Raw genomic sequence first — 24815 nt, 5'->3', positions numbered from 1 at the left:
ATACTTATTTGCAAACATTACCAGTAACACATTTACCTGTTACTGAAAAAGAAACTGGTTTTGATTCTGATAAACCCAGTAATAAAACCAACAAATTTTAAAACTGAGACATGGAAAAATTGTCTCAAAATTTATTTCTAAGCCAGTACAAAAATACATATGGACATAAAATTCCTTCTGGTTTCCTCTTACTTACAGTATATAAAGCCTACAGAATATACATTAAAAAAAAAAAAGTTGACCCTTAATGCTAGAATTCTCAATCTTGTAAATAAATTCTATATATGAAAATAGTTAAGAGGAAAATTAACAGCATACAAAATAAACTAATAAGAATTTTTTGTTTTATCTTCCCAGTGTATGTAGTATCTTATAGAACTTGGCACTGCAAAGTTTTTACAAAATGCAAATGCATTCAGAACAATTTTACATGATTTTTAAAAAAAAATCTCTGTAACAAATACCCTGAGAGCAACTGCCTCAGTACAGCAGATTAGAGAGAGAAATACAAGAATTTGATTGTATCAGGAATTCATTATACATAGATGACATTTTCTGTAGTCAGGCCATGCAAATACTCTTATTTGCACAAATATTTACATATATTATTCTCTATGAACTTGTGTTTTGCAGCGTTTGGTACTTTTAGGCAGGACTCTTGTGCAAGGGAAGGAAGTAAGACAGGCAATGATGTGGTGAGTAATACCATACATAATTGCTAGAGTTGTAAAATTTATGTGGTGTTTGTTTGAAGTGAATGGAATGTCTTGTATTCTGCATAAGAAGCCAGTATAGTCTTTCCTAAAAAATGAATACTTAGGCCGAATTCTCAGTTGTTTAGATTTGAAGTTGGTAGGGGAACTGAAGTATTATAAAGTGGCTACAGGTAACTGCGACCATGATAAAGTACAGATCCAACAAAAAAGACGATATACACCATTCGTTTCAATGAGGCCCAAAAAGAAGCTACAGGACTCTACTGAAATGAATGACATTAGTGCAACATCTGGTGTGTTCTTCCCATTGGTTTGCGACCAGTGATTGCAGCTGTAGAAGCCCAACTCTCTAAAAAGCAAGTATGTATGAAGTGTGCAACTGGGGCTTATACTGTGTCCAATATATGCATGCACACACAATATGTTGAGGTTAATGAATGAGAACAGGGTAACAATTAAACTGTAACATGCAACTTCAGATCAAGGTGGCTCTTTAGTATTTATGTATCTATTCTCTCCTGTTTTCAGCCCATAATATATAGCTGTGATCGAGAAATCTCAAACTTTAGGGATTTGAGGGGAAAGATGTGCCACAAGAAAGGGGAAGATGCTGGATTTATGGATTACATTTTTTATACTGCTGCTGCTTCACCTTCTTTAAGATTTGAATAATACAGGAAGGTAGACTTTATGGAATAACAATCCCCACCCCCCTTACAGTGGCTTTCATAACACAATCTTCTGAAACAAAAATAGACCAAATGCTATTGGGCTATTGGTGTGCAACTGCCTTGCTGTTAAAATTTACCTCCTTTTTAAGTCTCTTCTCAGTAGCCAGCAGCATGTGCATTTTTCCTTTTGGATAAGGCGTGTTCATGTTCAAAGCATTGAAAGGTGGATTTTTTGAAATGGGTGGGAAAGGGCATCACACACTGAGAAACGTATTAAGGTTTATAAAAGTTTTTTCCCCAATGTTCCGCAACATGCAAGGTTATGAACAGGGCAGAATGCATACCAGTGCCATAGATGCAGAGAAAAGGGTAACAGATGCAGATTCCAGAGACAATATATAACTTTGCAACAATAATTTGACTGAGGGTCGTGGCTTCAAGCCCCATGTTGGACAAAAAGATTCCTGCATTGCGGGGGGTTGGACTAGATGATCCTTGTGGTCCCTTCCAACTCTACAATTCTGTGTGTGTGCATATATGTAGGTTGTGTTTACACATCAATATGTTTTAGTCTGAATGGTTAACGCTCTTCCCCTAACATTGGAAGGAGTAACAAATCATGAACCCTGGCTTTGCATTACATCCAAGCAGAGCATTGAGTGTTGGACTTGGCTTACCAGGATTGCTGGTGTGAGCTTAACACTAACCAGGGATCACTGGTTACTGTGCTAGGGAGGATGAACAATCCGTGTAATCACAGTACACAATTAACTATAATTTATGTCACATTATTCAGCTTTTTTAAAGTGCAGAATCTGGATTGAATAGAGACTTTTACTCTGAAAATAAACATGTACTGAAATTTAAACACTGTAAAAATGATTGGTAAATGTCATCAACTAGGTGATGACCTACACCCAAAGAAACCAATCTGATAAATTGCTTCTTTTGGGACTGCAAAGGTAAATCCCAGTATTAGTCTTAGTTGCATCACCAACCTCCATTTGAAAAAGGTACATAGGACGTGGGGCTTAAGAACTGTAGCCAAGGTTCCTTAAATATTGTGCTTTACTAAATGGCACTTGAAGGAACATGATACACCAAGTCCTGAATGTATGAAGTGGTATGCAAAGTTAAGTATATGGAATGTGCTAGTTTTTGCTGGTCCAAAGTCGGGTCTAGATCGTTTAGTTTCCAAGCTAGGTTTGCAGCTTGGATTCAGAAGTTTTTGGTGGTTTAGGTTGCTTTTTCTATTAAGACATTTTTCCTTGATGCAGAGAGAGAAACTATAGTGGAATTTTCTGTATCTTCTCCCCAGAACTCGTTTTATGCAAGTTGTCTTGTTGGCCTGCCCTTTAACCAAAGTTAAGGAAAACAGCCTCTGAATGAGCTACCGTCTTGAAAATTGTCACCATGGAGTCTAGATTAGAACCCGTTCATCTGGCTCATGAGAAGAGGCTGGCTGTTGCCTCATCTGGCTTTAGTGTCATTAGCATGTGTGGGCAGGCAGCAAAGTTCCTATTTATGTTGAAGTGCTTCCGTTGGCTACAGATCTTGAAATTTCTCTTCCACACCTGATGATAATTCTTGGTGATCTCTCTACCTATATAATCTGATGCTTCCCTAATTAGCAAAGCCAATTCTATTTTGCATTTTAGTTAAAGGCATTTAAAATCTCTGGCACTGAGAGATTAGCTGTAGTTCTCCTGTTTTTAACTGACAGGATATATTGAATATATTTATAGACCTTGTGTTCCTCAATTTCTCCCATCTAAATTTCTAAAAAAATGTATTTTCAAATTATTTTTGGAACTTAACCATTTTTCTTAAGAAAAATGTTGTTAAATACTGTTTCTAATAGAACTTGGGAGTTTCGGCCTCTCCAACCTGCATCAGTACTATTATACTTTTTTATTGTCAGTTGGTTAGTCTTGGATACACAGGGCAGAAGTACCCAGGTGGGTAAAAATGCAAATATTACAAATAACTTTATTAAATATAATTATTACAAATAACTGAATTTGTATGGCACTGGTTCAGTATTCTTTTACATCTGAATTGTCTTTAGCTACTTAGTCCCAACAGTTTTGGCTACCTAGTTACAATGTTTTAAGTTATAACTTGCTTAGAGTTAGATTCATTTTTGCAGATGAGTCTGAGCTTAAAGGGGGATTCATACTGGGGGCATTACAATGTTATGAAAAGAATTCCTTGCAAAAGAATCCATTTGTTCTTGCCGATTCTTGAATAAGAAATCCCACCTAACTACTGTGCTTTACAAGCCTCATAGGTATAAATACTGCTGAAGTTAATAATACTTTACTGTGGGCCCAAAAGTTGTTTCCATTGAGATTTAAGTGATCTGAATTGCATCCTTAGTTACTACAGTCTATGCTTCATTTCGATGAGAAATTGATTGCTGTCTTATGCTGAGTGAATTGAGTCAACACTGGGCCTTTTAGCACAATGGCCTCAGTTCATTTTGAAATATTTAGGACAAGTTTTCTTGCTCCACTGTTTTTGGACCTCAACTCCCATCATCCCTAGCTAGCAAGACCAGTGGTCAGGGATGATGGGAATTGTAGTTCAAAAACAGCTGGAGGCCCAAGGTTGGGAAACACTGGACTAGAGCATTAGAAGTATTTGTCTTCACAATGGTGCAAGATAGGCTGTGACTGTTTAAGCCTTATTCCTTTCAGCCTAGTGTTAATAACCAGCTGTACATTTTGTGCTATCAGTTAAATATCTCATTCTAAAAGGCAGCGAGCAATCTTCATATTGGGTACTCTCCATTTGCACATACAATTTCTGTTCAGAGATACTGCACATTCTAGCGATTTGTCAGCAATCACGGCTGAAAATCAAGAGTTACTGTTGGTAAGTGACCCTTTTGTCATACGGAGCTTTTCCCTTTAATGTCCATCTTGATGCTAACTTCAGACTGCTTGTTCAGTTGCTCTTCTGTAAAGGTGATGTAAGAATACACCAGGCTTCCAGCAATACTGCAAGACAAAGATTTTTCAGGTGAAAAATACAGCTTAAACTCAGTTCTCTTGAATCATACTAAGTAAACTCAATTCGTATTTTATATTCTACTAAACACTACAGGCAAGTGCAGCCCAGTTAATGATTAGTAGTCTGCTTCTAATGTAAGGACAGCAGGTAGTTGAATTAGGTGGCAAGAACATGTTATCAGGTTAGTGGTGGTAAAAGCTGTAAATGTAATGAATTGCTGCCTCTGCCTGGCTTCAGTTGTGTGGTTCTTCACAACAGCTGTGGTTTTCTAACCTCTTACAACTCCCTGATCCTAGCCAGAAAAAAGTTAGGAGGCTTTCATTCCATAATGCACCGTATTTTTCGCCCTATAGGACGCACTTTTTCCCCTCCAAAAATGAAGGGGAAATCTGGGTGCGTCCTATGGGGCGAATGCAGGCTTTCGCTGAAGCCTGGAGAGCGAGAGGGGTCGGTGCGCACCGACCCCTCTCGCTCTCCAGGCTTCAGGAGAGCCCCAGCCCCACAAGGTCGGGGGACAGAGGGAGGCGGAACGCCATCCCGCTGTCTCCCGAAGTGGTTCGGAGGCTCCGGGGACAGTGGGAGACGCAGCGCGTCTTCCTGCTGTCCCCGGACCTGATCTCAAGGCGGGCAGCAGGGAGAAGAGCGCTTCTCCCCGCTGCCTGCCCCACAAGCTCCGGGGACAGCAGGGAGACACAGCGCGTCTCCCTGCTGTCCCCGGACCTGATCTCAAGGCGGGCTGCGGGGAGAAGAGCGCTTCTCCCCGCTGCCGGCCCCACAAGCGCCTGGGGGGGGGAATAAACTTTTTTTTCTTTATTTCCCCCCAAAAAAACTTGATGCGTCCTATGGGCCGGTGCGTCCTATGGGGCGAAAAATACGGTATTTATGGCACACAAAGCCTGCTTTTCTGTTCTCAACTGTAAGTGGAATTGTAACTGACTTTCCACACTAGGGGGAAGTATGGTGCTTTTTAAATAGGTATATTCACAATGGTCCATCATACCACTTGAAGCACACCACATATTCAGTGTAACTCTTGTAGTGGATGCTATTATACTGTAAACTCTGTGTTTGGGTACAAAAGCAGCACTCATACCTTGGTTTTCAAACAGCTTAGTTCTCGAATGTTTTGGCTCCCGAATGCTGCAAACCTGGAAGTGACTGTTGTGAACTATTTTTGGAAGCCGAACATCTGATGGGGCTTTGTTTTCTGGATGTTTTGGAGGTCGAATGGATTCTGTTCTATTTCCAAGGTACAACTGTGTAAGTAAAATGCTTCTGCAGTAGGGCTGGGTGATGTCAGGTTTTCAACATCGTGATGTACCAGCAGCTAAATACCGTGATCTGCTGATATATCTCGGATATTTCTTCCTCCCCATGTCAGGGGAAGAAGCAACAGCCAAGATACATTGCCCAGCCCTACGGTGAGCAAGCCCAGTGCCTTTCCAGCTGGCATGTGAACCAGAGGAGCACTGGGGCTTCCTTGCACTGCTCAGCTGAGGGGCATGAGGACTCTCACCCCCCAGCTGAGCAAGCCCTGATACTTCTCTGGCTTGCATGCAAGGCATCGGGGCTTGCTCAGCTGAGGGGCAGTCATGTGAACCAGAGGCAGGGGCTCCACTGAGGAGCGTGCCCCCCCCCGATGTAGTTTGTTTCACCCTTTGTGGTATGAGAGGCAGAGTGTGATGGCTTCACCCAGCAGTTTCACAGGTGAGGCCGCCGCCAAGTCCCTCTGCTGCCAATGGCCTGATATTGAAAGCAGCACCGGTAGCAGGGACTCAGGAACGGCATCTGTTTCACCCGTAATATTGCATTCTGCCCCTCATACCAGTCCTGGACAATATATTGATACATCCTCCTGGCCTATTCTGTAGCTATGACTCTCAATGAAAGTTGATACTATAAATACTATACTGCATTGCTTTTCCAGCCCCCCCCCCCCCGCCATGAGTACTTTAATCATCACACACATAAATATACGTAGACAACTGTTACAGTGACTGTAGGCTTAAGCTTTGATTGGTTGACACACACACACACATCACTAATGTTCCTAAAGGCATCTATAGCTGTCAAGTATTACTCTCCTGTCCGCCCCCGCCCCCCGAAAAAAAGGCAACTGTTTAACTATGGTCAAAGACCAGGTAATCTCTGCGAAGGCAAAATGTACTGGGAAACATATACGCAGGAAGGAATTTAGCATTAGTACAGAAGTCAAGTACCGCATTTTTCGCCCTATAGGACGCACTTTTTCCCCTCCAAAAATGAAGGGGAAATCTGGGTGCGTCCTATGGGGCGAATGCTGGCTTTCGCTGAAGCTTGGAGAGCGAGAGGGGTCGGTGCGCACCGACCCCTCTCGCTCTCCAGGCTTCAGGAAGACATCCGTAGCCTAGGCAGCCCTGCAGGAGTTCCCCGCAGGGCTCCCCACGCTGCGGATAGCAGCCTGCCACCCGGCGGGTGGGGCGCCCTGAAGCAGAGCGCCCCTTGTGCCGGGCAGGCATCGGCCAGCCCCACAAGCTCGGGGGACAGCAGGGAGGCGCAGCGCTGCCATCCCACTGTTCCTCGACCTGGTTCGGTTTCCCCGACCTGCTTTGGGGGGGAAATAAAGAAAAATCCCCCCCCCCAAAAAAAAAACTAGGTGCGTCCTTTGGGACGGAGCGTCCTATGGGACGAAAAATACGGTAACTAGTGAAACAGTTGTCAGTGGAGCAGTCAAATGCTCCAGGCAGCCAAAACTTTTCCTGTGGGAAGTGACAGCTTCTTCCTTTATCATTTGTTAGTGAATTAACCCGGAAGGAGCCAGACACACTCGTTATGAATCAAGGTGTGCTTATCCTACCCTAATATGTGTATTAAGAAATGTCCTCTAATTGTATGAGATAGTTTCATTTTTTCCTCTAAACCGCAGTCCCAGAAATCCTTATTTTTATTTCAAGACACTTTCAGTACAAAACTACAGTGGTGCCTCGCAAGATAAAATTAATCCGTTCTGCGAGTCTCTTCGTCTTGCGGTTTTTTCGTCTTGCGAAGCACGGCAATTAGTGGCTTAGCGGCTTTAAGAAAAAGGAAACAAACTCGCAAGAACTCGCAAGACGTTTCATCTTGCGAAGCAAGCCCATAGGGAAATTCGTCTTGCGGAACGACTCAAAAAATGGAAAACCCTTTCGTCTAGCGAGTTTTTCGTCTTGCAAGGCATTCGTCTTGCGGGGCACCACTGTATATGCTTTTCTATACAGAAGTCATATTGATTTCAATGATGCTTAGTTCCAGGTATGTGGATATGAGATTACAACATTTGTTGTATAACTGCCACTTGTGAGCTCCCCAACAGTTTTGCACTTACCTGATATTTAGCCCTACAAAGTTTGTCCATGTGAAAATATAATCCCCTCCGAAGAACATTCCTATGTAGGTTATTAAAATATTCTGGAAAGGAAACAAAGAGGTTCAGACAGTTTTCTGTTGCTTTATCAACATTTGTGAGATGCTAACATGGGGGAAATGTTACAGACAGGTCTTAAACCTTGCACTGAAAGAGCTAGCAGAATATTCTACTGAAAGTAAATAGGGGCTCTACAAAAGGTGGCACAAAGTGCAAATGACAGTGTTTGTATTCACACTTCATCTTCCCATAAACACCATTCTCTCTTGCATAGCCCAAACCTTCCAAGTCAGAGCACCGGCTCTTCTACATATCCGATTTGAGGCAACAAAACATTTTCAAAGCTATCATTTACCCTTCCTTCCCTATGATGCACCAAGACCAGTATGGCACAACAGATCCCAAACAACTAACATGGAGTATTAGAAATTATTTGTGTAGATGTGTAAGTCTGAAGAGCTTACCTTAATACAACCAACTATTGTAGTTGTAAGGGCAGAATTATACTGAGTACAAAGTACTGTGGAATACATCAAAATAAACCTACGGAGAAGAAAAATTAAAAAAACATGTAAAATAGTACCAAGCTGGGCAAAAAGTAGTATACTGAACAATTTCTGGTGCCTGCTGGTTTCTGAGATTCTGGCAAAGAATGTTCAACTACAAATACCTAGATTGGCGAATGAGTTAAGTGCAACATACCCTCAAGCCCTCATATGCCTGGAGTCCACATGTACAGCATAGTAGCAGCATTCAGACTCTCAGCCCAGAGGGATATGCATAGTCTGCATATTTCTTTTCAGCTGGTGTGGCTAGCCTGCTGTTACTGACCGAAAGCAGCTATGCTCACTAATGCATGGTTGTAAGAATACAGTGTCTCTTAGGAGAAAAAAAAAAGTTAAGTATCCTTACCCCATTACACATGACAGTGTAAACTGTATAAGGAAAAGTTTGTCTGACCAGCCTTTATATTCCATTGCCTAGAAGCAAAACAAATACAGTATCTTAGCAGAAAAGCTAAAATTGCAGAAGTGCTGAACCAACACTGGCTTCCGGTTTGCCGCAGGACGGAACATGGCACGAGCTCAGAAGGGCTCTATCGCTAACGGGCTTTGAGGCGGCAGACGCGAAGGCTACATGTCCCCCCAACCCCAAAGAGGGAATCTTAGGGTCAGCATAGAAGCAGCGGCGTCGAAGAGGTCTCTTTTGTAGGGGGTGTGTGTCTCTTTTGTAAGGGTCTCTTTTGACAGTCCCGACGCAAGAGAATAGCAGCCCGTGACAAGCAGCCTCATGCAGGTTCCAAGAAGCAGTAAATCTCCGTATCCCCATAGTTTAATAGAGCGGAAAAGGGAACCTTACAAAAGAAACTTACAATTGAACAAATAAATCTGGCATAAAGAAAGGGGGTAAAAAGGGATATTGGAGCAATAGAAAATGGGGCAGTACAATATTTTCACATACACTTTGCCAACACATGTCCATTTTTGTAAATGTGCCCAATCCCATATGTATATGCCAAAGACCTCATCAGGCAGCATTCACAAATCGTATCCTCAATTATGTAATGTCTTTAAAATTACACATGAAATTACTCAAATGAGCCAATCTGCAAGTATTCCAAATGACTGCCATATTAATGGGGGAACCTACACCAACAGTCTCATCTTTGGCCTAGCTTTTTTAAGCACTCTACATCTGTCCTTAGCATCTCCACTGAATAATCACGTGTATCAAAGGGATCATGAGCTAGGCAGCAGGTTGTGGGGCTCTTGTGTACCTGGGGTTAGGGATTGGGGGTTTTCTGTGTGTGTTTGTGGTAATGCTCAAGTATGCCCTGTGTATGTGTACTTGAGAGTTGGAGGAAGAAGTATACAGTGGTACCTCTGGTTACAAACTTAATTCGTTTTGGAGGTCCGTTCTTAACCTGAGGTACCACTTTAACTAATGGGGCCTCCCACTGCCGCTGCACCACCAGCGTGCAATTTCTGTTCTCATCCTGAGGTAAAGCTCTTAACCCGAGGTACTACTTCTGGGTTAGCGGAGTCTATAACCCGAAGTGTTTGTAACCTGAGGTACCACTGTATGTGGCTGCAGTTTGGGGGGTGGGGTGGGCACCTTGCATATTCTACCAATACTAGAATACACTCCCTGTAAGCAGAAGCAAATGATGTGAAAATACAATGTTGAAGCCTGAACACTGCAAAACGGTTATCATTTCTGCAGCATACACCTTAACTATGCCTCCCACTTATTAGAAGATTATATTAAAGAAATAACATAATGAACATTTCAGAAGAAAAATGTTCAAAGAAATTAAATACTGGTTTTGACACTAATCAGCTGCTTTAAAAATGAGGAAAAATTGCTGTTGAATCTAGACTAGAAACATTTGACACACAGACATATAAGCCTACCAGTTTATCAGTTGGCTACAAAGAGGAAGTTGCAAAATGCACCAGCTCAAACCCAGCACTACCTTCAGATTTCCAAAGACAACCTGCAACGTACTGCACAAACTGTACCCATGCTTAAACTAAATGCAGCAACACTCAACTGCTGGAATTTAGAAATCTACAGCAAAGCGTAGTGCTAGAAGCAGGTCAGATCACTCCATTAATTTCCCATCTCAGAACTGACCTATTCTTCTTGGCCTTTTTGGCATCAAAAGAGACATTTGTAAGTATACAATTAGCTATAATAATGTATATGAAAGCTTACAAAGACAGTGATCATTACGAATAATATTACTGGCAGCATCACAAGTGCACAGCCAAATGACTACCAGTAGCATCTGAACAATCCAGCAATAGCGAAAATCCTGGGTAAGTTCTACATCACTTTGTGGTCTATGTACACACAAATATTTGGCACCCACAGAGGTCCCCTGTCAATAAAGGCTTGGTTGTGTCCCCAAGGTCAGACCTTTTTTTAATATAAAACTGTTTTCAGTCATCAGCTATTTGATATACCTTAGAGAATTAGCATAAAGAACCCCAAAAAGTATTAACAGCAAGAGACAACAGCCCTAAAGTATATCTCAAAAGGTCCAACTAAAATGTGTAGTAAAATCAATTAAAGGGTATCTTTGTGGCACCCTTTCCCAACATTTTCAGAGCTTGCTAAAATCAGAAGAGAAAAGCAACAGCAGGAATGAGAGACAACCTTGCTTGACCCATAACCACATATGAGATAAGCAATCCTTTGTAGGAAAACAGCTGGTAATAATTCTGTAGAACCTCTCCCTTTTGACATCCAAACCAAGGCACGGGGTCTTTATATGAAATAGCTATGTGTTATGATCAAGTAACAGAACTTATTGCTGGGTTCTGCTGGTGTAAACAGTAAGTGTCATAGATGTACTTTTCCAGTGCTTTAATAGCTGGATGATAAATTTACCCACAAGTGCTCTATGATTGGAACTAGACAGATTTTAAAGGAACTAAACTGCCAAGTGTTGGCGCAAATTCTAATTCTCTTGGCTTGTATTTAACTTTATCAAGTTTATCAACTTGGATTAAGAGGGGATGGTGCCGTGTGTAAAAAGCAGAGCCATGGCCTTAGAAATATGTATCTACGACAAAGCCAATGATTTCCCAGCTCTGTGAATGTTGAGCTTCCTGGATGTTTAACAGAGCAGACTTTGTTCACCTTAACTGCCAAGAGCTTGCCAGGGGAGAAGAAAGTTTACCCAAAAATTAGTAGCTTAAGATAGTTACACATACTGTGAATGCAAACTGCAGAGTCTAGAACAGTGCTGGTATTCTCCTCCTCACTTAATTGGTGCACATATTTCTAAGTGAATGCTTTCCCCCCTCCCACAAATACATAAACACTGAGATGCTATTTTCTATCTCAAGAGGAGGTTCTTAAAATGCAACGTGAGAAGGATTCCAGGAGAGAGGGAGGCAGGCAAAGACCACATTGGAGCCTGCTCCAGCTGCACTCTCCCCTTCCCACTGTCACAGGGGATCTATCATCAACCGTCCAGAGGAAACAATTCCAGGTGAGAAGGATGCAGGTAAACAGGGCATCAGGGCACGCTCCAGCTGGACTGTTTCCTTCCCATCAACTCTCCAGTGGGAAGGATCCTGATGGCAGGATGTGTCTTTTGATATTGTTGTGCTTCCCCCCCCCCCCCCAAAAAAAATATAGCAGCTTAGTGGGCCTTTTTTTGTAAGCCACCCTGGAAGGATTTGAAATATAATTGTAATTATTCAGTCCACTCTTTAGCTGTGACCAATGCAAGTGTTTAGTATCAAATACTGTATCCATGGTTGTTTATAGCAGGGTATGGGGAAACCGTAGCCTACTGGATATTGGTGAACTAATGGTTCCTATCCGAAACTTTATGGATATTAGTTAATCAAGCATACATCTTGTCAAGCTAAGTCAAGAAGTCTCTCCAAAAAGGCACCTGTGGATCTGGAAGTTCAACACCTTCCGCCCCCCTGTTAACACATGGAAGAAATATGGGAACCAGTTCTCTACAAATTACCTTCTTTCCCCAAACCCTGTAGTTCTCTTGATGATAGACTTGTTCATATTTCAGCTACATATATCCTGATATGACACAACATAGGTGTTCTGGGTTTACTCCAATTTTTCCCTCACAGTGATGTGAAGAATTCCTTAGAGGCGTGCTGTGACATATTTGCTACAAATTTAAAGAAGTAAATAGGTCATAGTAACACAGTATTGTGCCCAAAGCACGGTTTAGTCATCGTTTTGTTGGTGGAGTTTCAGCTCTGGCAACCTGAGGATGTGGGCAGAGCACCTCACGTGTCTGCTTATCGCTTGGGTTGGCTGCCTGGATGCCAAGGCAATAAATGCCTTCTTGGGAGAGGAAATGGCCCTGTCTGTCCTGAAAATGGCAATTAAAAGGCCACTCCTAAAGAAGGCCTCTCTAGACAACAAGGATTTGTAGTAATTATTGGCCAAGAATGAACATTCACTTCTCAAGCAAGTTGCTGGAGAGGGTGACTCCTGGGTAGCTGCAGGCATTTTTGGATGAAACTCTTTAGATCCATTCCATGCTGGCTTCAGGCACAGAAACTGCCTTGGTGGAGTAACCTATGCCAGGAGGACAAGGAAGAGCTCCACAGAAGCTGCAACCAACTGCAGCATGGACCTTGCAGAGCACTGGCTGCGCAGCCACAGTATCTGCAAATATTATTGCCTCAACTGCTCACACACATTACAGAAGTTGTGTAAATGCTAGGCACTGCCACTGCAATTCCTGCATCGACTCTTAACATTGCTATGGATTATTTAGTGGTCGCTGCTAAGGAAAATGGCAATGGCAGATAACTTAGCAGGACCATAGTATTTGCTTCCCAGGGACAATTCACATACTAGTATCATCCCACCGAAACCAAAGGCAATATAAGTGGGCCTTTCTCAATTGCTTCCTCAGTCTCAGAGTTTTATAGGTAAGTTTCCCTTCCACATATACCTTTGAAATTGTGCACTTTTTTACTTGCAGTCATGACAAATGCCAAGATTTTTAAAATTGTCCTGAATTAAAACTAAACAGTAACGTATTTAGACATCCTAGTACACAACACCATAAATGCATTTTTTTAAAAAAGCCCTCAAAACTGTATTTCACAATTACTGACATATGGACACAAGGAATATAGTTTTCAATTAGAGCTGCCATTCTGGAATAAAAACCGAAGGCTTACCTTTTGCGCATCTCCTGTAAAATAGGCTATGGCCAAGGTAGGGAGAATCATAAAGAGTGCATTGTAATATAGAAGGCCGTATTTTCCCAGCTCCTGGAAATGAAAAAAAAAAGTTATGTACTTATTTTGGCTGAATGATAAATCCGTACACAGAGAAGTTCACAAAACGAGACCTCATCCGTCATCTCCTACAAGCATTATAAATGTAGCATCCTGTCTGAGTCCTTGAGACACAAAGCAGCTTCATGTTTCCCCATGGTGCAAATCAGCAACGATATAAATAATATAGCTGGCAAAACTTGTATATGAAATGATTTTTTAAAAACCCCAAATAGCTATTAAAGCATATATACTTTACTGTTTACCCTACCTATCAATGGATATAAAAGAGAGACCATAAGCACAAATACGATTTTTATACAAACCCTCCACCCCCAAAAAATCATTGGCCTGGTACAGCTGCAATACTTAAACTCTGTGAAACATAGTAAGTTGGGAGCCTGCCTTGGGAATGTATATTGTTCTTCACCACGTGCCTCCTCTCTAGAGCAAGTTGCCACCCACCCTTTAAACACAGAGCTTGAAACTACTGGGGTTATTAAGGTCTTAAACACAGATAGCACTGATGCAAACACTCTGCTTCATTGTGATTTAGGGTGAAGGACAAACATTCCCAAGTCTGGCTCTTGATTTACTAACTAGATAAGAGGGAGCCAAGGCTGGCTTCTTGGTCCGACTAGCCAAAGTTAAACGGAAGGCAGTATTATATCTGTACTGATCCACAGACTTTTCCTTTTAACTAGTACATAATGTAGCTAACCAAATAACTTTATCCTAAACATATGTGTTACTGGCAGGCTGTCGTAACATTAATAAACAATTGCATTTTTCATTACTGTACTGGTCTAACTGTTTATATTTTCCATCCTGGCTCTCATCTATTGGCACAGTAAGTTTCATGACATAATCATAAAATAAATACTTTTATCTCAGTACAAGTGAACCAGATTACATGCATTAACTTCAAGCCCCTTTGGAAGTCTGATCATTTAATATTGGTGTGAAATAGTTTCATGCCCAAGTGGTCATGGTGTCATAGAACACAATGTTAGAATGATTCTACTTTTATGAATATGATACAAATAAAACAAACCCCAACCACCAGCAGAAATTAAATGCCCTATTTGAATAGGCTTTGGTCCAATACAGTATGTTTCTTATGGGCCTAATTCTGGCCTATGTTTACTTGTGCGCGCTATCCTAAACACTTGCAAATTGTTAGAATAATATGTACATGGTGTTACAGATGTTTGTGCAGCAGCAGAGCAAAATGAAAAATAATAATATATAGGACAGGACAGCCACATTGTTGAAAAATGAGTATTTCCCCCCAGAAAGCAGTAACTTAGTCATCCTTTACTGATCAATAAAGTGGAAAGCTGTTTTAAAATGAAGTAGCAAGAGGAACCTACCTTGGAATCTAGTTTCTGTTTTACATATGCACCGTTGGCAGCTGTCAAGACATCATTAATCAAGATAAACACATAGCCTTCCAGATCAAATGCCAGATCAGAACTAGGGGCAGAGAAGGTAATATTTAAAGTCAAAGAGAAAACATAATCATGATAATTACTGAACAACTGCAATCTGCAAGCAGAGCAGGATTCTGTACAAGGATGACATTTGCAGATTAGATCCCACAAGAGGATGCTGCACAAGGGAAGACCCCACTGCATTCAGTATATGCATGATCAGTCCTGCCATTTATGGTGGCACTGACCCACCCATCTACAGGTGTAGATGTCAGGATCCCCAAGGATGTGCTCTATGGGGAGCTGGCTTCAGGCACCAGTCCCGCTGGCAGACCAACTCTGTGATACAAAGATGTCTGCAACACGACTCCGCAGTGTAGGAATGCCTGCAGTGCCTGGAGACAGACAGGTTTTGACCAGGAGGAATGACTGCTGGGAGGAGTGAAGAGAAGAAACGCCATGGTGCATCTGCAGCAACACAGCCAGACACCTTCATCTTCTCCAGCTGCAACAAAACAGGTCTCTCCTGTATTGGTCTCCTGAGTGCAAAACCTTAGGGGCCACTTTAGACACTTCCAGGCATTTCTAGCTCTGCTTCAGAACTGCCTGCCAGGGAAGCCTTCATATTCGACAAAAACTTCAAATTATTCTAGTCCATTAATTTATACTTCAGACAATTGTATATTGCCTTAGCTCTTTCCTTCCAGGGCTTCAACTGAATTTCTATTCACCTTTCCAACAGCTAACCAGAATATTTTAAGAATCTAGTTGAGGAACAAGCTCATAAAAAACCTGAACAATATTCAAGCTCCTTTTAATAATGGTATACCGTACCTTGCAGCTACAAATGCACCAATTATCATTGCAAATACTGTCATCTGAATTCTCCAAGAAAATTTCTTCCTAAGAAGGTAAAAATGGGAGAGCTTTCTCATTATTGCAGCTGGTGTTCTTGCAGCGTTCTTAAAACTGTGGCCCACAATAAGCTTTCAAGAGATCATGATGGAAACATTGAAGGAAAATGCTAAAAAGCCAGGGTTTTCTGTTTACGTCAAACCCAATCGACGTCTGTGTTTGTGGATGCAGCTGGGCGGAGGGAGGCCCAAACACATGTACCTAAGACTTTCATTTATCTCTCCTCCTCCCTCTCCAGTTTACAGCTGTCCTTAAGTATTCTCCTATGCAATTACTGTCACATAAGAAATTAGTGACCTGCAAACAACAATAAAAAACAGTGGTCTACGATACAACGAAATTTAAGAATTCCTAGGGTTTCAAAGCATGAGAGAAAACACTAAGCCAACAGCAAAAAACATGGTTGGCTGTCAGAGGTTGTAGAGCTAAAGCAAGAACTTGCTTTAGTGGCCAATGGAGTGCCGAGGAAAGAACAGGCTCCATTGGGCCCAGCCCCATGAGGCTCCAGAGTGAAACTGCTGCTGCTGCTGCGACCAAGGGAGCTGAAGCAGTTTCACCTGGCGCCTTGCGGGGCCGGACCAATAGAATTTCATCCTCCCTCCACTTTTCAACATTGCGATGTATCACTAAACCACAATGTTTGGCTGGCGACACACTGCAATGTTGGAAAGCTGATTATTGCCCAGCCCTATCCTGCACCCATCCTGCCATTTTCCAAAGGAGAAGAGGGTTTTCTTGTAATGTTGAAGTTTGGCACAAAGCTCAGCATGCTCTTAGAAATTTCTTTCTCCAAGTTCCCCTGTATGCAAAATGGACTTGAGAATGGAGTCACTGGTACACATTAAGAAGTCTGTCCTAAGCTTGTAGACCCATGGCACTTGACAGTATTCTTTTAATTAATTTTTCATATGAAAATTTAGCAAAGAAAAGCAAGGAAGAAATATATGAACACCAAGAGTAACAAAACAAAAAACTCACTATCAGTTCATGTTACAGATACAGTAACTATCAGTACCTGTTTCTTAAGTTAAATAAATTATTATAACCCGCGCCCCCCCCCCCCGATGACCAAATAGTCATCTAAACAATATTTATGTCTATATGAAATATATTCAAATGTAGCCAGGGCAGTGAGGTCTTCAAAACAGTGGAAAACAGACATTGGTCCTTCAGGGCTCCAAGTATGTCTCTTAGCAACCATAAGGGCTCACAAAATCCACTTTTGTTGTCCTGCTGTTAATCCTCATACTACAGGAGTATAATTGAAAAATACATAAGCATCTGGCAGTATGAAGGATTTCACCAATGCAAAACAGATGCAGATAACAACTTCAGACCAAAAAGAAGACATCACTGGACAAAGCCCACATCATATGTGGGATTCTCAGCATTGTATCTCCAGTACTGGAGATTGATCAGTGCCTTCCTATACAAATGTGGAGTCCCATGTGCTTGAAATATTTCCTTTGTTCAACCCCAAGAACTACAAAGGGGGCTTGACTGCATAACCCAAGGGAAATATAATGGCACTGCCATTGGCTGTATCCACCCATATGACACAAACACATGAAGCAACACAGTACTGTACCATCTCACAACTCACTTGAGTAGAATGCCTTCTGCAAACATTGTAAACAGAATGGAAAACCGTCTCAGGACTGTAAACATTGGCAGGCTGTAAGAGAAATAATGTTTATGGACAGAGCTAGCCATATTGATACTCCTTATGTTTATACAGAGACATTTTAAATTTACTCCGGATAAATTTCAACATCAAAGCACATGGTGTGGTGAATGAGAACAGATGTCCCTAGGGGAAAGTCACAGGTGATTTATTTTATTTTATTTTTTAAAAAGACTGTCTCCAACGTTTGTCAGAAGCGGGGAAAACAGGCTAGAAAATGCAATTCTTCAAAATTTAACAGTTTTGTTTTACACCCAAGTGCAGCCCAACTGTATTAGCTATTTTGAAGTTTGGAAACTGTGCGCAGAAAAGCTATTTATAAGTGCACACTCTCTCTTCCAGCTCATGCCCTTGAAATGAGTTGGGATCTCAAGTTACAAGACCCTACATTTAAGGTTATATTTAACCACCAGTCCAGGCTGGTTACCAAACCAAGTACCTGCCCACATCTGCACTAGGATGCAGAGAGAAATCATTTGTTGAAAGGCTATTATATAATAATGTCTTATTCAGCAGCTTCATAAGATCTACAAACAAATTATATGGCATGGAAATGCAAATTCCATTACCCTAACGTTACTACCTAACAGTACATTTTATATACACAAATTGTTTTCATCTCTATATACTTTGGTATACAGTCTTAACTGTACATGTCTTGCCTAGCCAGGAAAACAGGTAGCACACAAGCGGTGGAGAGCAAAAAGGAGATGCCTGACATTGCATGTGCTTAATTTGGAGACAGGTCCTGTGGTGTGCCCTGTGGATCTACACTCAAGTGCATAGACTTGTATCTAAGAACATGCTGTGTTTAAAATCTGCATGGCAGCATCAGGAAAGGTCACCTGCAGCTTTCCAGTCTGTTGTGTTCAAATGACACAGCTCTCTCTCTCCCTCTCTCCATTCCAATTGAATCCAGGGAAGTTCATGGAGGTTCTGAACCATTGTCGGGAAGCTCAAGTAAGAGTGAGCAAATGGAAGCTTAATCCAGACACGACAAAAGCATTCAGGGTTAGCAGAACCACTGATATGGAAATGGGGATACAATCTATTCTGAATGGGACAACACTGCCCTTGAAGAAGGGTTCACAGGCTTGGAAGTGCTCCTGGACAAAGCCTTACTCCAGGATGTAGCTGTGGCCAGGAGTACCTTTGGTCCAGCTGGATCTAGCATGCACTAAAGTTTCTGTAGCACACTCTACTCCTTGGATAGTGGCCTGGTTCACATGTCTTGCTCAGCCAAACTATGACTTAGTGAGACATGCAAACCAGGCCTTTGTCTGGAAGGTTCAGAGGGACTTAAAAGCAGCTGCAAGGCTTTGGGTTGAAGCCAGTCACCAGAAGCACAAAACTCCTTTGTTATAGACTGCTAGTCTATTTCTGGACTAGTTTTCACTTTTAAATCCCTAAAGGGTTTGGAACCAGAGTATCTGAGGAATTGCTTCCTTTTTAATTTGATCAGTATTATGTGAGGCTTCACCGTATTTTACGTTTATTGGTCTGAAATACTTCATTTTTAAAAATTATTTATAGAATATGAGCCAGCTTGAAGACAAGAGACAGGCTGAAAATGTTTTAATAAACAAGAGTCCTAAATGGCTGCCAATAAGTTTCCAGGCCCAATTCAAAAGGCTGGTTTTGACCAATAAAGCCCTAAATGACTCAGGACCGCAATACCTCATGAACTCCCTCTTTCCATATGAACCGACCCGGACCCTGCAATCATCATCTGAGGCCTTTCTTCATGTGCCTCCTCCATGGCAGGTTGTGGTTGGCAACATGAGAACAGGCCTTTTCTGTGGTGGCTCCCCATTTGTGGGTGGTTCTCCCCAGGGAGGTTCATTATACACCTTTAGGCGCCAGGCAAAAACATTCCTCTTCAACCAGGCTTTTGGCTGATTAACTTCCTATACACTTTTAAATATATTTGTGGAGGGAGAGGGAGTTATTGGTGTGTTTTTAAAAAAATAATAATGTATTTTGGGTTTTAATCTTGTATTTTTATGTTGTAAATAGCCTTGAGATCTACGGATGAAGGGTGGTATTTTTATTATTATAATTATAATTACAGCTAGGGAGGATAGTAGGCCTTGACATTTGATATTCCACAGTTCTTAACATATTTATGCAGTAACAAGAAACTTATCTCAATGTTTTCAATGTTGCTTTTTAAAATACTGAACCAACAGGGCTCTACTGAAAAGCATCTTAAGGCTATAATTCTATACCCACTCACCTGGGAATTAGCCTCATTTAACTCAACAGAACTCACCTGAGTAACTAAGGATGTGCTGGAAGAGAGAGCAGAAAACCAGCTGAAGCCCCACCCCACCCCTTTTGGGTAATCTGGGGTTGTTGTTTTTTATGATTTACAGAGAATCTGAAAGAGCTGATTAAATGACTTGGTGATTACTTATTATGTCCTTGTAAATTATTTATTACCAAATATGCATAGCTGAATTATGTTATATATTAATGCCAATTGTTTTGTTATCTATAACTGCGACAAGACACCAGATATAAGAATTATGGTATACTGAAACATAGAAATAAATTATAAACAAATGTTCTACACAATTTTCATTCACTAAATTTGAAGTAATCAAAAAGCCCCTTCAAATTTAAGTACAGACCAACCAGAATTCAGATTACATTTTAATAAAAGCTCAATAATTTTTTAGAAATAAAATCTTAATAAAATCATATCTTATTATCCATACTTCAATTTCTTTGTGCTGAACAGTCCTGTGATTTGGTTCCCGAAATACAGGAGAGGTAGTGGAAATGTCTAGAAAGTTGCAAGAGGGATAAAATAATATTCAATAAACAGGTCAAGTCAGTTGGCTGTGTAACCTTTCAAAACATTTGCACAGTTTTGTTGTTGCTGTTTTTTGTTTTGTTTTTTGCAACAGGAACAGTTTTCACCAGCAGGCACACAACATAGCAAGCCTTAGGAAATGCACAATCATGCTTCAACTGTAGCATAAAAGCTTTTGCATTTATGGTTTCACATTCTGACTTACAACACCAGCAACACACATCCTTCCTTTTTCTCAAGACTGGGTAGAATTCTGGAAACACAAACATAACATCTTCTGTCACATCAGACATTCAGTCTTCCAAGTTACACCAAGAGAGTGAGCATGGGAAGAGGAACAAGTGTATGCAGATGTATAAAGACAGCTAATGCTATGTTAAATAGGTCATTGATCCGTAGATGTACAGCAGCGGCACACCAGGAATTCATGGTAAACTAGACTTGTATAAACTGACGTTCTTTTAAGCATGATGCTCCACATGGCGATGTTTCTTTTACACGCCCAATCATGCTTAAATACAACCTCAGAAAGCGTAATTGGGGGGACCTTCAGAAATAATATAAACATGGACATATATTCCGCAGGCAATTACTCTAAGAGGCAAGTCCCTTTGATTTAAATGACTCCCTTCTAGATAAGCGGATACAAGTCTGGTGGGTGTAACTTTGGCCCTTGCTTGTCCAGTGTTAGTGGATATTTTTTCCAGCTTGTGCAGTTCATGGACCTGGACAGGATCCTTGGAATGTGTGCCAGATCCTTGCTCTTCCTGGTTCATTGAAAAGGCCAGCGAGGGACTGGCTTAGAAGATGAAGGGAGTGGTCAATGCCTGTTTTATAGTGGCTTCATTCCTTCTGGACTGGAGGAGGAGGAAGAAGCTGAAACTTAATCCAGGCAAGGCAGAGGGGCTCTTGGGGTCAGTCGGAAGGCAGAACAGAGAGTAGGGATTCAGCCTGTACTGGATGGGATAACACTCCCCCTGAAGACACAGGTTCATAGTCTGGGTGTGCTTCTGGACCCAGCCCTGAGCACGGATGCCCACGTCACTGTGCCTGCAAATTTTGCACCTGCACAATTAAAGCTATCACGTTAGCGGCACCCGTTCCTTGAGATGTCTGATTTGGCTACAGTGACGCACGATGTGGGGCTGCCTTTGAAAAACCCTCTGAAATTTCAACTGGCTCCAGGAGCTGCAACCAGATTCTTGACCAGGGGCGGGTTATAAGGAGCATACGGCTCCCTTGCCACAACAGCCACTACCGGTTTCTTTCTAGGCACAAGGCAAATTGGTGGTTATGACCTATGAAGCCCTACATGGCTTACATCCAGGCTTTTTGAAAGACAGTTTTCCCTCATACAAACCTGCCTGGGTTCTGAAGGAACTGCTTCTCTCAGTTCTGCGACTCTCACAGGTAGTGGGAGAGAGCCTTCTCAGTGGCTGCTCCCAGATTTTGGAACTCCCTCCCTAGAGAAGCTACATTGGCTCCTTCCTTGTTGTCTTCCCCTCTGCAAGTGTAGGGCTTTTGAGAACTGACTGCTTTTAATGAAAGGGATAGTGCTGTGCTGCTTTGATTGTAATGATTTGTGCATTTTTAATAGATCTTAATTCTATTAATATTTAATTGTTTTTTTAAATTATCTCTCCCCCCCCCTATATTTTTAGCTGTTCGTATTTTATCTGTAAGCTGCCTTGAATCCCTGATAGGCAAAAAGGTGGGAAATAAATAAATAGCTTGCATAGGATTGTACCGTGTGGCATTCTTAACTGGGAATAAAACCCTTCAACTGTAGCAGAACATACCTATGAAGGCCAAATCAAACATTATATTAAATGCATGATGGGAAGGTAGTCTTTGTGATGCACAGGGAATGAGGGTGGCTCCAACAGGGGCCTCTCTCCCACAGCAAACAACAAGCAGCTTCAGGGTCTGTGTGGTTTTCTGAGGACTGCAGCACTACTAGAAAAGGTTCAGCCCTCTCTCCCTGTACACGGCTGCACTGACTCAATTCTCATCAACAAATTTAGCCCTGTTACCTTAACATCACATGAATCAGAAACCATTTCAGCATTTGTGCCAAATCATTTTGTTTGCTTGTTTATCTGACCTCTACAGATTAGCATCTATAATTACATCTATCAGATTCTTTCACCCAAAGTAAGATAGCAACTCTGGAAAGTCATACTACAACAAGTCAGTTAGACCCAGTGGAATCTGCCTTCTTTGCTGCAGATTCACAGCTGCCCATAATAAATGAATCCTGTGCAAAAGGAAAATAAAAATGCATTGCAATGACCTAACAGCACTTTTAAAACAGTTTTCTAATTTGTCATGAGCAGCAAGCAGTACTTTTATTGATGCATTTTGATGCCTTCCTTGAAAGTTGTTCTATCTTGCATTCTTTCTACAGAATATACATACACCAGAACAATATAGACCACTCTTCCCCATTATGGGCAACTACGCTTCTGCCAGTGGCTTTGTAAATGAGAGAAATATCATACCTTTCGAGGTATATTTCTGTCAAAGTCTGGAAACTTCACCACCCTGAGTGCCTTTCCCACCCAGAGGACAACCACCGTAGCCAACATCTGTGAAAGGAACAAGAGAGATCACTATTTTGCCTCTCCCTCTCCTGGCCCAATTAGAAATTTTCTTATTCAAAATTTCCAACTAACCTGGCCTAGTCCCACACACAGCGAAGAAGGAAATCTGTAACAAACAGCAGACAAATTAAACTAAACAGTGGCAACCTTCAGCGAATCATACATAATGGAAAAAGGCTAGCCTTTGGCAGGAAAAGTTGTTTGTGGCTCACTCTCCTGCCTCAAATATAACGAATATATGGAACGGTAATAACCAAGAACTCAATGTATTTAAAAAATCATTTGCCTCCAGCAACCAACACTCTTGCATGCATAGTCCTAACACGCTGAACTGTATTTGCATAGCAGTTAGATGGCAGCATCAGTCGCTTCTTTTAAGGTGTCTGTTCTGGAAGTAAACACACGTATACACAAAGTGTACACAGTAGGAGGGACATTTTTTTAAAAAAATGCAGAAGGAAATGTTTAACGGCTCCAGTGAACCCTTTAAAACTGGGTGCCACGAAGAAGCAAAGCTGAACCCCAACATTCGCGTTATTGAAAATTATGGGGCTACGCAGTGCAAAGCTCGCTGAGTTCAATGGAGCCAACAGGCTGAACAGGTACAGAATCGCAGCCCTGTGCTCTCTAAGCCAAATACCCTTTCCGTTTTGGGGGTGGAGGTTTGAGGGCGCCTGGCAACTTCTGACCAAGCCATCGTATCTACACGCGGCCTTCATAGATGTATCTTTGGGGGGGGAGGGGCGGAGGCGTGCGCTGTGCCCACTGCAAATGCCCGTGCCTGGAAGTTGGGAAGAGCGAGAGGGAGGCACCACCACCACCCCGCGCTACTGAACATGGAGGCTTGTGGAGGGTTCCTCCTCCGAAAGCAACTTGGGAGCTGGCTCTGCAGAAGCAGCAGCAGCAGCCACAAAGCCGAGTCCTCGCGGCCGCCTGCAGCTCAGCGCCCACGCCGGCCTGCTCCACCTCCTTTCTCCGCGCGAGTTAATCTGTAACCCGGCCGGCGCTGCCCCTCTACTTGGCGCCGGCGGCGGCGAACTTTGCCCGGAGCTCTCCCACCCGCCTCCCTTACCCGTAGCTGGTGAGGACGCTCTTGTTGACCACGACGATGAGGAAGGAGCTGAAGCCGTAGAAGGCAGCCGCCAGCAGCTTGAGGCAGACGGTGAGGCTGGGCGCCGCCGCCATGCCCGGCTCCTCATCTCCGCGAGCTGCTGCTGCTGCTGCTGCTTCTGCGGTGGGGGCTTCTCCCTTCACGCCAGAAGCCTGACGTCTGCGCGCGGCCGCCGACATGGTTGCAAGCTGAACGTCAGACGGGGCGGAGCGGGCGGCCGCGAGGCAGGAGAGGCTGGGCCCAAGGGGGGCTGCCCGACGGCGGGCAGGGAGGGCGCAGCAGGAGGAGGAGCACGCAAAGCCGTGACGCGCCAGGGGCGCAGCGGGGCTCTGTTCCTCACGCAGCAACATGCGAGCCCGGCATGTTGCTCTTCCGAGCGGCAAGGGGGTCGTTCTCTCCCAGCCCCGAAAGAGTAGGCTGCGTCCTCCTGCGCGCCTAAGTCGCTCCCCTGCCCGGGAAAGGCCGGCGTCGCTTCAGCCAAGCCACCGCGTCGGAACCTGTTCTAAGACACAGAGCGAGCGAGGCACGCGACAGAATTTCCCCCGAGCGCGCACAGGGTGCCCTTATTTTTTTGCTGCTAGCCACAGTGCGGGGCTAACGCCACCACGTGAGAAGTCCAGGTGCGGGTAGCAGGGAAACTAGAGTCTCTTGTCTCTCATCACGTGTTGAGAAGGGATCACGTGCAGC

The 24815-nt window shown here is 42.7% G+C and overlaps 1 protein-coding gene across 1 annotated transcript; it reads right to left on the bottom strand.

Moving 5' to 3' along the window:
• Window positions 1–115: 115 nt before the first annotated feature.
• Window positions 116–24418, bottom strand: SLC35D1 (solute carrier family 35 member D1). The gene is made up of 12 exons (XM_028733151.2): window positions 24090–24418; window positions 23090–23123; window positions 22916–23002; window positions 20317–20384; window positions 17516–17587; window positions 15832–15900; window positions 14938–15040; window positions 13466–13558; window positions 8694–8761; window positions 8246–8324; window positions 7743–7825; window positions 116–4389 (listed from the first exon to the last, which is right to left on the bottom strand). Exons 1-12 carry the CDS (start codon window positions 24305–24307, stop codon window positions 4281–4283), a joined length of 1083 nt encoding a protein of 360 aa, XP_028588984.2. The 5' UTR covers window positions 24308–24418; the 3' UTR covers window positions 116–4280.
• Window positions 24419–24815: the final 397 nt, after the last annotated feature.

The sequence above is a fragment of the Podarcis muralis genome, chromosome 5, assembly GCF_964188315.1.
Source record: "Podarcis muralis chromosome 5, rPodMur119.hap1.1, whole genome shotgun sequence".
NCBI classification, from domain to species: domain Eukaryota; kingdom Metazoa; phylum Chordata; class Lepidosauria; order Squamata; family Lacertidae; genus Podarcis; species Podarcis muralis.
The sequence above is the reverse complement of the archived record's forward strand: the minus strand, read 5'-3'. Positions and strand labels throughout refer to the sequence as shown.

Excerpts from the sequence above, each read along its gene's own strand:
- SLC35D1 (XM_028733151.2), bottom strand. The coding sequence starts at position 24,307 with ATGTCGGCGGCCGCGCGCAGACGTCAGGCTTCTGGCGTGAAGGGAGAA. Across the intron at positions 23,003-23,089 it reads TGTGTGTGGGACTAGGCCAG|ATGTTGGCTACGGTGGTTGT; the intron begins GTTAGTTGGAAA and ends TTCCTTTCACAG. Across the intron at positions 4,390-7,742 it reads TTTGTAGGGCTAAATATCAG|TATTGCTGGAAGCCTGGTGT; the intron begins GTAAGTGCAAAA and ends TTTGTCTTGCAG.